We start from the raw sequence: 14,270 nt of genomic DNA, 5'->3' as shown, positions 1-14,270 counted from the left end.
CTATGTTTCCTTTTTTATGTATCTTATCTTCATAAATACTAGGGTATAATTAGGTAGAAAAGAAAAGAGATGTGTTTTGTGTTGGGAAGATAACGTATATCTACTTAAAACATCTACTATTGTTATAGTAATGTACTTAAAAGACACTGTAAGTGGTTTGCATTGCTCCCAACAGGTGGCGACACTGTGCCCAGTGATATTTTTGACAAAACAAAAGTGCCAACAATTACATGATTTTCTACATAATGTTTTTTTACATGATTTCCGTAAAACAGATTTCTTTATACAGATGGCAAACAAACCAGATGTAAGAATCATCTCAGCAAGTTTAAAAGGTAGTTTTGCAACTAGTGCTCAGTGATACAACCTTACATTCAGTATTTATACAATAATCCTGGAAAACATAGACTTTCCTATGCTAGTGGCACATAATTTATTATCCTACAAATACTGTCTTAAATTTTTTCAAAACAACTGCTTAGGTGATAATTTAATACCTCCAAAATAATTTTATAAAACCAGCAAAAAATTCATCATTTTGGATTTTATGGAAAAATGTTACCCAAAATAAATATATAATGACTATACAACTAAGTACTGCTTACAGAATTCATTTTAAATGAACATAAATTATTTGTGCTAAAACTAAAAAAAATTCTGAATGAGCTTCATCTACCTTCCAGCATATCAAATTTTCTACATCCTCACAGTATTTTAATAGAACATGTCAGGGCTTTTTTTGTTTTTAAATTTTTTTTATGTGTGTGAAGACTGTCATGTCCTCCTCTGTTTCAATGACCTCAAGTTTCCCTGTCAAACACTTGGTCACCACACTCAACGTCTTCTCAGTGAAACCTTATGACATATCTTTCTATCAAAACATGGTTCCTAACACAGACAAATAATCATCCAAACTTCCTCAGTGAAGCCAGCCCGCTGCACTTAGTCTGTGTCTGTTTTTTTTCTAGAACCTAGCTGAAGCTGAAGGATAAGACTCTCTTTCCGCAAAAATCTCTGGCCATAAAAGTTAGCTTGGATTAAGTCCAGCATCAGCCTCAGATTTAAAACCCATCCTCATGGAAATCTAATGATCTGTTGGCATCTTCCAGTTAAGACCTTGTCTTAATCCAGGCCTGTTATTAGGATTGTTGTCCTGGTTTTGTTGTAATCATCAACATAACCATTTCTTAGCAGGTGACTTGCCTGCACCTAAATCCCTCTTTTACCATAGCACCTGCCATGTTTGAATCTCAATTTCCTAACATAATCTTAATTTCAAACCTTTTTTGTGAAAGCCCGGAAGTTTTAGTATTGACTACTACAGTCTGACTTAATTGAACAACCATCACTCTATCCATAGCATGCCAATATCTTAATTCCTTGCACAGTTTTGGGTCCTGTGTTATAATGCCCTTGTCATGCCCAGCATGGTTTACAATCAGTCTTTCCCCAAGACTGTACTTGGATTTCAGTCATGACTGCATCTGAATGTCTAATTACATCACAAAGTCTGTCATGGTTGTAAATTTCTATATTACTTGCACATAAATTCAACCTGTAAAGACTGAATGATGCTCTTTCATAAATACACTCCTCTCGAGTGATGTCGATAGCATTTTAAGTTCTTACAGCCAGATTTCACTATATTTCTTGCCGAGGAGCACCTATTTACCAGTAATAACACATTTACTCTCCGCACTGCCAACTACACCACTGTTTTGTTCAAGTAGCCACGTCAATTTTTCTTCAAGAATCTAAAGGAGGTTGTCACCTTGGAAAATGCCTTGGAGAACTGAAATAAAAATAATTCATTGGAACATAAAACTGACCACTCTAAACAATACTGCTACTGTTAGTACTGTATCTACCACTACTACTGCTAATAATAATAATGATAATATGTGATTATGAAATTCTTTGAAATTATCATATTAATGAGCAGATTGTCAATGTTGATCAGTACTTGCATTGGGCCAAAGAAATAACTACGTCAATTTAACTTCAGCACCATGCATACTTTTTCAGTTGTTTTCTTATCAAGAATGAATACAGCAATGCCAACACCTCTGTGTGTGTGTGTGAATATGTGGTGCATGTGTGCGTGCATGTGTAATACATATCATGTATATGTTTATTAATAAAAAACTATTTGCTATGAGTTTTACACTCTATCTCTATTAGGTAACTAACCTTGGGACTCCCCTTGGGGTCTTGTTCAGTGCCCATACTGGACAGACTAGAGCTACTCCCTGGACTGGCTAGAGATACTGGCTCCTTGGAGGCCCCCTCTTTATATAGACCCTCAGGGTGCTGGAACAGACAGAACTCTGGCGCTTAGTACAGGTGGAGGGGGGGGGGGCATCATTCTTAAGCTTGGTTAAATAATATTGTGACCACTTGTGTATCAAGTGTGTGTGTGTGTGTGAGAGAGAGAGAGAGAGAGAGAGAGAGAGAGACCACACCTGTGCATAGTACATGGCAGCCAGCCAACGCAGCCTCTCGTCCTCGCTATTGCAGCAAACTGTTTTACCAAAGAATGGGGAATCTTTTGATCTACAAGAGAAAAAAAAAATCAATATTTAATTTAAACAATAAACAAAATTCAAAATGGCAAAAATCAGGAAATAAATACATTCATATTGCACATGATACAAGAAATAATTAAATACTACATTTCCAATATATCAATAATTTAAGAAAGATCAAGAAATACGTTTTACACACCTGACAACTTTTTCATTATCTTCAATAAAAGTAAAGCACCATCTGAAAGTAAAAGGAGGTGAATGTAATTGTTAAATAAAAAAACTCCATATTTTAAACTTCAACCCATTAACCCCATTATGACAAGAGAATATTCTAAAACCAAATAAACTATAGCAAGCATCATAATATAAACTGCACACAAAAAGGACAAGGAATACAAAATGAAGTTCAACAGAATAATCAGTCTTTACACTTGTTAAACAAAAGCAGTATTATTTCCCTTACTTTTCTTTTGATCTTTTCTGTTCCACACCCAGGTAGATTGTTAAATCCTCAACCTTCCAGGAACCAATAGGTGACCCTAGCTGTAAACACACAGAAAACAGATATTACGGACAAGAACTGTGGAGTTAAACATTTAATACACCATAAAAAGTACAAGCATTGTGGACAAGAACTGTTATTTTATACCATAAGCATACAACATAATATAGAAATATTACAAGAACTGTGAAGTTTAACATTGTGAATAATATAATAAGCAAAACTGTAGAGTTAAACATCAGGAAAACATGGGTGACCCCAGCTGTAAACACAGAAGCATCTGTTACGGACAAGAAGTATGAATTAAAACAATAAGCATAACATTAAAATATTCAAATATTACAAGACTTGTGTAGTTAAACATCATGAATAATTAAAAAGCCTCGACCAAGAATACCGTATGACGTCCAATTTTACACTGCAGACCAAAAATCAAAAGTCTCAGCTTTCAATAATTTATTGCATTTCAATGATCATGATCACTTAAACATGTAATCTACATGGAGTTCAGGGTAAAGGGGGGGGGGGGGGGGGGCAGAGGGCAGTCAGAAAAGGTAAAATACCTGGGATCTGTAAGGATTCCATAATTATCATTATTTCCTACTACCACTTGCCTAGCATTTGATAAAAAAATATAAGTTTGATGGTTGCTTTAGGTACAAGTAATCAAAGATATTTGCGAGATGGAATATGGTGGATGCTGTCAAGTTCACTGTATGTTTTGGCTCACACTGGTAAGTTTGGCTCACACTGGTAAGTTTAACAAAGTCTAGGAAATGAATGCCGTCAGATTATAGCAGTATAGAAAGGGAATGCAGGAACTGATTTTCTCAAAACAACCGGATCCAGAAAGCTTTACAGAGTGACAGAAATATAGAATTTAATTGATTCTTTTTTAATAATCAACTTTTTAACATTTGACAGGCAAAAAACACAGCTGAAGAGGACAGGAGAAGAAATCTGAAACATTTACAAAGGTATTCGTCTGACAGGCATGATCACGAAAATTTTCTTTAATGCTGGAATAAAGAGGAAAACAATGGATTTATGGGGTCAGTACGATAATTTCTGATACTGGCGACCCCCTACCTCCTCCACATGCCATTCAGTTACTGTGTCCTCATTTTCTTCAGCCTGGAAGTTTAAATAGGCATTAACATCTACGTTTCCCTTTTTCCTTATCTTTTCTTCATAAATGCTAGGGAATAATTGGGTAGAAAAGAAGAGAGATGTGTTTTGTGTTGGGGAGATAACATACATCTGCTTAAAACATCTACTATTGTTATAGTAATGTACTTAAGAGACACTGTAAGTTTGCAATAGCACAGTGACATCATTCCAGCTAATTCATTTACACAATTATAACACCACCAATTGAAGAAAAAGGGAGAAGTGAAGGACAAAAAGGTGACCCTTATGAGGACAAGGAAGTTGAAAAGGCAAGTACAACATAAAATTCTCCATGTGTTCACGTTGTAGATAGAATCCCTTTGGCACCATTACTGATCATAACGAGGAGTTAAGTTACAAAGCACCTGCCAGACCAGACCAGACCATTAAGTTTAGCCTGGATTAAGTTCAACATCAGCCAAGGATTTAAAACTCATCACGATGAGCTCATAATCTGTTTGTGACAAGTTTCTTCATAATCTTTTGTGCATTATTATGTCACCAACAGAGCATTATTCCACCAATAATTTCTGTCACTGATCTTTATTTGTCTAGTCAATCAAAAGCTATGGCCCATTAAGTCTTTAAAATACATGAACCATTATCCAATGTGAAGATTTTCTTCCTTATTCATCAAAGAAGGTCAAAAAAGAGTGTTCTCAGATGGAGTCTGATCACCACCTATCAATGTGTCCAGTTACCTACCTTGGAGTCCTTGTAATAGCTCAGATTTTCTTTCTATTTTCATTTATTCTTTATTCATCAAATGGGGTCAAAAATAGTGTCCTTAGACGGGGTCATATATCTGTATCCAGTTTAAATTGACTTACCTTAGAGTCCTTGTAGTAACTGAGATTGGATTGGCTGAACTCGAAGAAAAACTTGTTAAACCTTTTCTTGTCACTGAAGCGGAGTTCACTAAATGATGATATGTGAGGGTTGAACTGAAATAAATGATAATCATATCACAAAATCAGGAAATTGTAAAATTTCATGATATTGGTAAGATCTTTTTCATTATATGAAAAAAATTATAGGGTGTAAAATTATGGACTAATTGACCAGAGTTTGGTCAATTTTTTTTTTTTTTTTTTTTTTGTAATTTACAAAAGCATTAAATTTGGACACATAACTCAGTAAACCAACACAATCTGTACAATAATAAACTACTGATAATTTTAATATGTTCTCCAATGACGAATCAATCTACTGACCACCTGTTCTAGCTGCTCATAGATCACATTAGGTTTAACACAGAGATAACTGTTTCTCCCGTCCTCCTCTCCCCAGTGACTCCACCGGAACGTTACTGGCAGGGGCTTCTCACTGAAGTGGAGGGGGCGCTCTGAGAAAAAAGCAATATTGTTCTTGTCATTTTGATTTAAATTCATCTGCATAGTCTTTTGATTATAATTGCTTAAACTTTTCAATTTCTACGCTAACTAGAGCTGTACCTCACAAAGGTTTTGGTCACTTAGTCAAAAATAGTCTATCACATCAGCTGAGGGTCTGATTATGATTACGAGAAAAAAATGAGGCACTGACAAATGGAAAAGAGAAACATTTACTGGAATATGTAAAGAGTAACGACTAATTTTAACTTCTTAGTAAAAAGCATCCTCACCAAGCTGACCATCACAGATAACCTCAAAGATTCCCCAGTTTCCTGGCCGTAGCTTGGCCACTATCATGATCTCTGACAACAGTTCTTCTACAGTCATACTGGCTGGGACCTGAAATATACAGCCAACCAGATTTTACAGAGGTGGACAGAGGTCTTCTGGAAGATTGTCAGAAGTTTTCAAGTTTACATTGATAGGTAACTAATTTTTCGTTAGAAAGCTGTCAAAATGGAGGACAAATCAACAAAGATAATTTGGAAGACTGTCAGAAAAAATCTCTGGATCTGTCCCTGTTTTAAGTGACAAAATATACAAAGACAATTAAAGCTTGACTACCATGTCCACCTCTGACAACTTTTTCTATAGCACAAATGGAAGCTGCCTCCAACATACTGTCCAAAATAACATCAAAACTGTATTATGCTACCATGATATAAAATGCTATAGAAAATGAGACAATGAATTAGTGGAAGTATGATAAAGAAAATAGCTTTGGTGTAAAAAAGTTATTTGTGGGATCTAAGAAATTATTCTCCTGTTGTTTTATGTTGTTCTAAGTTTTTTCATTAAAATGATTTTTCAAATGAGTATTTCATATCAGTCTAATAATTCCTCAACAGAAGCAATATGTGGAGGTGATACCGTACCTTGACCATGTGACAAGTGCCTGACTTGTCACCAATGTAGATAGGGATCATGAAGTCACCTGCCTGGGCCTGGAACAACGAGGACAGGAAAACAATTAGTAGATGTGTCACACTCACCAGGGGCTTAGAGGTCTCAGTTTCATAAACCAGAATTTTAGGAAATATCTTTTGAAAAATTATTTTTTTACATGAAATATGCAGATTAAAAAATTTCTTTTCTCACCTAATTCAAGATAACTTTGTAGTTCTTCAAAAATGACAAAAATATAAAAAAATTAAGAAGAAAACTATAATATATGGTATTCCAAAGTGGTTTTTGTTTCCATCATCTTGAGCTATAAATCTGGCCCTGAAGGTATCATTCACCTGAGGAGCTTGGGCTTTCTTCATCTTCTCCAAGGCTTCTTCTATTTTCTCTTCTTTTTCTTTGGTTGCTTTATCTACCTGTAAAGACAACAATTAAAAGTTTTAAGATTTTTGCATGGTGACATACTGCTGTTTTATTATGTTATACTACTATTGTAAACAGTTAGATTCTCACTGTGTTATATAAACATTCCATTGTGCAATGTCATCTTACCATTGTGCAGTGTTATTTTACAATGTGCAGTGTTATTTTCCATTGTGCAGTGTTCTACTTACATCAAACAGCCAGTCATAGTATCTAATCATGTCCACTAGCGTGGCTATCTCCTGCTGGGTGGTGTTATATTTCTGTCCCGTGTGGTCACTGTCCAGAGTCATCAGTGCGGGACCAAAGATGGACCCCAGGTTGACATCTGTCATCTTGTTCTCAGCATTGTTCTTGGCTATACTGTGAACAGACAAAATACAACAGGGATGTTATCTTTTCATTGATATTTGACCAGTCTTTAGGAAACAACAATTTAAAAATACAATCTTTTAAAGTTACCAAACTGGTTGAAAAGGTTTTACTGAAAGACTAACAGAGAAATATGTATTTCAAAATATGTAACATTGCATGCAACTGTCAAAAAGGTTTTTTATCCATTCATTCATCCATTAATTGAAAAAATTGAAAAGACATGATTTACATCACTGGATTATACAGGGGAAACTCCCTAAACTTATCAAAAATAAATGTCTCAAGGCTTACATTTGTAGGTGTAACAGCAGCTTCTTCAGAGTGTTGAAGTTCACCTTGGGAAGCTGTCCTAAGTGATACTTGTACCATTGTAACTTGCTGTTGTGGTCCTGGTAGGCTGAAATAATAAATGATATACTGAGTAAAGATGCTGGTTTAATTTTCTTGTTGTCGTTGACTGGGAGATGATCTATGTAACCTGCAGCACTGCAAACTCTTCCATCAACATATTAACAATATTAACATATTAGTCATAATTTTTGATTCCACAATCAATCAACCAATTATAAATTGAAAAATATCTCAGATTTTAGGCATAATACCCAATGGAGAAAACATTTAACACTGCAAACTTCCAATAACATCAAGCAGTCTATAAATCACTGACAATGAAGATTGAATTTTCAATTGATTAAATGAACAGATGATAATTCACCCTGTCATTGAACCACATATTCAATTAGAAGTTGAGAAATGTCTCAAATTTCCACACATTTTTTTACCTGCAGTCTCCACAAACTTTGGATAAAGGTCCCGCGTCAACAACGGTGCTGTCAGAGTGCGGAAATACCTCTTCAGTGCATTGGCCACGTCATGTACGCTGTAGTCATCTGCCTTCAGGTGGACTGATCTAGCATCTGAAGTGAAAATATAGTCACAGATTATTATCTATTTCCACCCTTTCAATTTTCTTGCTGTTTCCTTGCATAACAATTTAAGTCTAATTATCTGAAATGGCCCTTACTGTGCTGTTGGTTCTAACAACCTACACTAAATTTTCAATTCAAAAGATTGTTTGTACATTATAAGAGAATAGATCTATAATCACCACAACTTATCTAGAGACATGTGGATAAGAAAACCTTAGTAACACCCTAAGACGTATTAATGTTCTTTACTTTTATTTTTAAATGAAAAAAAATTCATTTCAATACAGAAGATTGAAGATAAATACCTAAGACAACATTTAAAATCTTTCTTCAGTACAAAGAAATTCATCTTTGATATAATATTCAACAGTTCTACATGTACCTCTTAACCAACTATGAAAATAATAAGCAAGATGATGCCTATTAAACACAGATTCTTTAAGTATATGTCAGAATATCAAGCCCCAATAGATACCTTCTCTGAACGCCTCTAATAGATGCGCCACCTTGGAATGCGTGCCATTCAACCTGTATATACCCTCTGTAGTTGTGCCTGGAATATGGATACAAGATATAGATAAAGGATATGGATACAGGATATGGATACATAATATGGATACAGGATATGGATACAGAAAATAGATACAGGATAGTTCTCTTTGCCAAACACAATAGTTAAACACCTGAAGTGTCGTACAATGGAGCAACATAATCAAACAATCAAAATGTTTTTAACCAAGGTAAAGTTCACTTCTGTTAAAAAATACTTATGACACAGCATGAGATGAAGTGTGCTGCCATGGACTGATATAAAAATGACATTTTTCTCACGGCCAAACTACTGATTTTTGTACCAAATATGTCCTAAATTAGAAAAATATTGAATCAATCAAATATTTTTCTTTTCCTTTAGCTAAAATTAATATTTTAAAACATTAAGCAAGGTAGCTGAGTGCCTAATACCATGAGCTGAGATGAATTTGATACACTTGTCCACAATCACTGGGATGTCCTCTTGGGTCAACTGTTGCTCATCCAGTTTGGGGCCACTCTCCTGGAACATGGATATTCAATGAATTTATATATATATATATATATATAAACAAAAGTCCACAGTCCAATAAACCTGTTCCTCTTTGGTAAAGAATACATATACTAAGATTTTCTTTCAAAACTGTTAAGACAAAGTTCATGCATAATTATAAGAAGCAGGCAATACTATAAATTATATTAATTTAATATCAATCTTAAAATCAAGGGACTATTTCCAGTGTTCTAAGACTCACAGTGGCTGCAGAGTGTATAATCTTCCACCAGCTTTCTGTATCCTTCTTCATGTCTGCTTGGAAATAGAGGGCTCTGAAGAGAGATAGGAGAACATGGACATTAGTGCTCAAGATACAGATGAAATAGGATTAATGAACAGCTCATGACTGCAAATTTGCAAGCCAATTTATTTTCTAGGATACAAACATTTTAGTCATAAGAAACAGCCATGATGAAGAAATACAGTAGCACCCATGCAGTTGCTAGGTTTTTATTTTAACTCCATTTCCATGGTGAACTCTATCTCCATGGTGACAGGAAATATGTCACACTTCATCTACAGTCCTCATTTTGAGCAATTGCAAAATCAAATGCAACACCACATTGATTAACGATTTATTTCTTGTATAATATTATTTTGTATAATATCTAGACCAATACACAAAAGCTATCTACCTCCCTGGCCAGTCAACTACGAACATCATTCCATTTTCATATGATTCATTGCAAGTTCCCTCCTGCTCCTCTGAAACATCAAATAACACTCTTTACATGCTGTGATCCACTGTTCTTAACAGTAAAATGTTTTATTATAAAACAAAAGATTACACATGCCATGTTTATAGCAACATTACTTCTCCACTGGACTTGGAGACCCAATTAATACCTTAAGATGACAAGAATATTACAATGTTATAACTGCATTTCAAAGGAAATAAACTTTTGCTAAAAAGAAATAAAATCTGTCATAACTAATGGTAGACAAAGTCTAGAACTAATTCAATTTCTATTATATATTCTCTACAACTTACTTAATCCCACAGCTTTCCTCAAGTCTACATAACTGGACTCCATCTCATGCTGAAAGAATATTACAACTATGGATACAGCACATGGATACTGAGTTACAGACGTTCCTATCATAATTTTTAATCATTTCATTGATGAAACAGCAATTATTCAACTTGAACATGAAAAACAAATCTGCAAATATTACAAATAATGCTTATCATGAAGTTGAATATTTTCAGACAGGCACACAATTAGAATTTTCTGAAATCCAAGAGTGAATGGGGCATTAAAATACAACTGTACTTCTTTTCATAGACACACTTAATTTTTTTCAATAGCTTTGAAAAGACGATTATAGATGAAAACTGATCATAAGTCATTACTTTGATTTGCAGACCGTCCATCCTGATGGTGGTGCTAGTTAACAACTCTTTCAGCCCCCTGTTAGCCATTGAAATGTTGACTTGTGGGAGTTCTTTTTCCCCACCTTTTTTGAGGCTATTGGAAAACAGTGACTATGATCCAACTACATAAATAATGAACTTATGTACTCCTACTTACCTCTACAAATAAGGCCAGCTGTCTCTCCTTAAGCTGGATCCACGTCTTCCTCCAGTCCTGAAATATAGGAATATCTCTTAATACTGTTTTTTAATAATAATGTTATTCATAACAACTGGGCAAATCAAGGTAATACATAGAAAATAAAGTATAACACTGGTTCACAACTAGGTATCATCTATCCAATGCATCGTATACAATACAGCAAACCTGAAATGATTGCTACTTCTAGAGATGGAAGAGAATGACGCTTTATTTTTATTTATTTATTTTTAAGAACAGTATCAGATGAAACACCCCAAATAATTTTGATGCAAAAATAAATCAGTGTAATTTTTTTTTTTTAATCTTGACTTTATTAAAAAATCAGGAGCTTAAGAACAATATCACGTGACTTACTCCTGTGGCACCCTCTCTGATAAACATCCAACCAGCAGCGTAGAAAGGCTGAACTTCGTCTATGGCAGTATATGGCACGCAACTCTGTCATGGTGGAAGAAAAAACAACACTGATATCAACAACTGCTGACTATGTCATATGTTTCATACCTCATACATACCTAGAGATGTTATGTGACTGTAGTGATATACGTTTTACTCAGTTTTACATAAATTATACTAAGATATAAGATTTATTCAGTTTTCCGCTTTTCTGTGAAAGAGAGTACTTTTCTTGGTATGTATGTCAAATTATACACTAACATCCTCTCCAGTATTTGATTTAATTTTCCATTCCTAAATAATAGCAGAAATAGCAGAAATATAAATATAAATATAAAAGCAACATTTGTTTGTGACAGTTCTTACTTTTGCTATGTTAGTAATCCACTCTGATATTTCTTCTTCAGAGTCCGTGGCAAACAGATAAACTCTGCCACCAGACTTGGTGGTACACACCTCAAAGGAATGCTCATATCTGGAGATAAGATGACTTTTATGATGACTTCTGTGATGAGAGAAGCGGGGAGTTACCATAGTGAAAACCAATGATGACTAAAAGGTATAATCCCTGATATAGAATTCTAAATTCTACACACACTGGCATAGGAAGTGGATTTTTTTTTTCTAAAAATTTTAATCATGGTGTATTCTATGTATTATTCGACATATCTAAAAACATACTTAATGTGAATTCATTATTTGACATCTTTCCAAAGAAATTTTACAGAACTAAAATAAAAAAATCTTGCAAGGGAAAAGATCTTATAAAATGTCAGATAATCTGCATTATTTCTATTTCCAGATTTACTCACTTTTCATTAGTGGTTCTGTTAACAGACATGATGTCCTTAACTTCTATGGTATCTTTGGCTACAATGGCCTGAAATTAAGTAAAAAGTAGTATAAACACATACACAATTGGATAAATGGTATTCCATTTCCACTATTCTTGATAAAAACTGGTGCAATAATAAATAAATAAATAAATAAATAAATAAATAAATAAATAAATAAATAAATAAAAACCACCTAATGTGACTGATCCAAAAATGTTTACATCATTAATTCATTTTTATTCTTTAAAGTACATCCAATAACTTTTTTTCTTTTCCCCAGTCTCACCTTCTGGTCGGCAAAGTAGCTGAGAGTTCCGTTCTCCAGCACACACCACCTCTTGAGGAATTCTGGAAATATTTTGTTTAAAATCAGTTTTAAAATTTTAAATAAATTTTCAAATAATACCTTCAGATAGAACAGTTTACGTCCAATTACAAAAAACTCATGAGTTAATAAGTTCACTGACAGCAAACATCCTTCTCAACTAAACAGTGCACTTTTTATACCACAATATCTAATTTTCTTTTTACAGTCATTTCTGCTCCCTAAAATACACAGCACACTCTACATATATACGTAAAAACTACATACAGTATAAGATGTGAAATAAAACATGGCCTCCTACCTTTCTGATTGCTCCCAGTTTTATATAAATAACCTTTAAAAGAAATGTTTCTTCGAGATACACTAGCACCCTACGAAGAGAAAACAAAAGTTCATAGTTTGAATGAAATGTAATATCTAATATAAATATCATGTTTAAGGTAAAAATACACAATCATTGCATAATCAAGTTACATGTTGTAAAGATTTCACTTCAATTTCAAATCAATAGCTTACGCAGAACTTAATTTTTGAGATGAAAAATTTTTGAAAAAATCTTTAGTTTTTAGCTACATGCTCAACTTGAAAAAGTATTCCATATACTTACAGCAAAACAAATATTCTACTTACTGAGAAACTCCCACTGCCACTGCCATTCATACCATCTGCACCATTCTGATATAAAAACTCCTGCAAAAATACAAAACATCTTTCAAAAATTTTCTAATGGTTCGTTCAATCATCTTATCACAAAAAAGACCTCAAGAACATCTGGCATTTAAGGAGAAAAAATGTACTTGATATCTTCTGATCAGTTTATGGGAAAAGGTAGAAGTTGATATATTCTTGCCTGTGGGACATATCATTCATTTGCTGAACCAATTTGAAATCTTTTTTTTTTAAAACCAATTTGAAATCTGAGTTAATGTCCTCCTAACACAAAGAGAATACAAACCACAGCATATGTAGTGTGCTCTGTATGTGATACTCACCAACTGCACTGTCTGCTTTGCCAGCTTGGCCAGTTGCACAGCTGTAATACAGACAATAATGTTCAGCTGTTAATTATTTAATCAAATTACAATCTTTTTCTCACTTTCTTTTCTTTTTATGAAAACATCATTTTGTCAACTTGATAATCATTCCACCACAAATTCTACTCTACTTGTAACTGTGTCTTGTGAATTTTTAGACAGAAATTCTAATTTTATATCAACTGCAAATTCAAAAAGCACAGATGAAGATGGCTGCTTACAGATGGACTGCAGTAATATTAACTCACTCATTAGATTTTCAAGTCTTTCAAGTTTGTAGTTACATCAAAGCTATAGTCCTCACTTACGTGTAAGGCTAGGAGTCCCAAAATATATACAGCTTGACTCATGGGTTGTCTATACAAATATAAAAAGGGAAAATGTACAATTCATTAATCAAATAACGTTTATTTTAATTGAAAATTATTTCCATTATACACAGAAAGAAAGCCTAGGAAAGAATAACAAATAGGGAAATTTACTTCTAATTCCTATATCCTAAATCAAATACTACAGGCAATATTACTTTTTAGTAAAATCTATAATTTCAAAATGATAATACTGTTTATATTTCCCTCTCTTGAAGTGAAATGAGTGGATGTGCGTGTATATAATACAGAACTACTTTATTCCGTGGATTTAGCTTTCAATGAAGTCTGGTTTTAAGCTGGTATGGGAGTCAGGTTTGTAAAATATATTTAAAAAATGGTTTATATCTAAGGATGTGATATGTTGTGAGCAATGATTTTTAAATAACTTATGGTGCTATAAAAAAGCATGAGACTAAAACA

The 14,270-nt window shown here is 33.8% G+C and overlaps 1 protein-coding gene across 5 annotated transcripts in view; it reads right to left on the bottom strand.

Moving 5' to 3' along the window:
• Nucleotides 1-155: 155 nt before the first annotated feature.
• Nucleotides 156-14,270, bottom strand: part of LOC106175785 (arf-GAP with Rho-GAP domain, ANK repeat and PH domain-containing protein 1) — a 34,228-nt gene continuing 20,113 nt past the window's right edge. For 4 of the 5 annotated variants that reach the window (XM_087008463.1, XM_087008464.1, XM_087008467.1 and 1 more), the window contains 27 exons: nucleotides 13,788-13,836; nucleotides 13,438-13,478; nucleotides 13,076-13,135; nucleotides 12,747-12,816; nucleotides 12,407-12,468; nucleotides 12,097-12,164; nucleotides 11,651-11,759; nucleotides 11,243-11,326; nucleotides 10,844-10,900; nucleotides 10,303-10,351; nucleotides 9,947-10,016; nucleotides 9,511-9,583; nucleotides 9,188-9,278; nucleotides 8,700-8,777; nucleotides 8,078-8,212; nucleotides 7,587-7,692; nucleotides 7,112-7,283; nucleotides 6,836-6,913; nucleotides 6,470-6,538; nucleotides 5,825-5,933; nucleotides 5,415-5,545; nucleotides 5,031-5,144; nucleotides 2,992-3,071; nucleotides 2,725-2,766; nucleotides 2,463-2,553; nucleotides 2,191-2,310; nucleotides 156-1,792 (listed from right to left, as the gene is read on the bottom strand). In XM_087008463.1, the coding sequence (XP_086864589.1) occupies nucleotides 1,736-1,792; nucleotides 2,191-2,310; nucleotides 2,463-2,553; nucleotides 2,725-2,766; nucleotides 2,992-3,071; nucleotides 5,031-5,144; nucleotides 5,415-5,545; nucleotides 5,825-5,933; nucleotides 6,470-6,538; nucleotides 6,836-6,913; nucleotides 7,112-7,283; nucleotides 7,587-7,692; nucleotides 8,078-8,212; nucleotides 8,700-8,777; nucleotides 9,188-9,278; nucleotides 9,511-9,583; nucleotides 9,947-10,016; nucleotides 10,303-10,351; nucleotides 10,844-10,900; nucleotides 11,243-11,326; nucleotides 11,651-11,759; nucleotides 12,097-12,164; nucleotides 12,407-12,468; nucleotides 12,747-12,816; nucleotides 13,076-13,135; nucleotides 13,438-13,478; nucleotides 13,788-13,836 (2,265 nt within the window). In that variant the 3' untranslated portion in view covers nucleotides 156-1,735. Of the gene's footprint in view, nucleotides 1,793-2,190; nucleotides 2,311-2,462; nucleotides 2,554-2,724; nucleotides 2,767-2,991; nucleotides 3,072-4,068; nucleotides 4,165-5,030; nucleotides 5,145-5,414; nucleotides 5,546-5,824; nucleotides 5,934-6,469; nucleotides 6,539-6,835; nucleotides 6,914-7,111; nucleotides 7,284-7,586; nucleotides 7,693-8,077; nucleotides 8,213-8,699; nucleotides 8,778-9,187; nucleotides 9,279-9,510; nucleotides 9,584-9,946; nucleotides 10,017-10,302; nucleotides 10,352-10,843; nucleotides 10,901-11,242; nucleotides 11,327-11,650; nucleotides 11,760-12,096; nucleotides 12,165-12,406; nucleotides 12,469-12,746; nucleotides 12,817-13,075; nucleotides 13,136-13,437; nucleotides 13,479-13,787; nucleotides 13,837-14,270 lie in introns of those variants that run through there. The other variant, XM_087008465.1, reaches the window with a different exon arrangement.

This window comes from Lingula anatina, chromosome 3 (genome assembly GCF_051362555.1).
Source record: "Lingula anatina isolate TDL-2025a chromosome 3, LinAna3.0, whole genome shotgun sequence".
NCBI classification, from domain to species: Eukaryota; Metazoa; Brachiopoda; class Lingulata; order Lingulida; family Lingulidae; genus Lingula; species Lingula anatina.
This window is presented reverse-complemented; position numbering and strand designations above follow the sequence as displayed.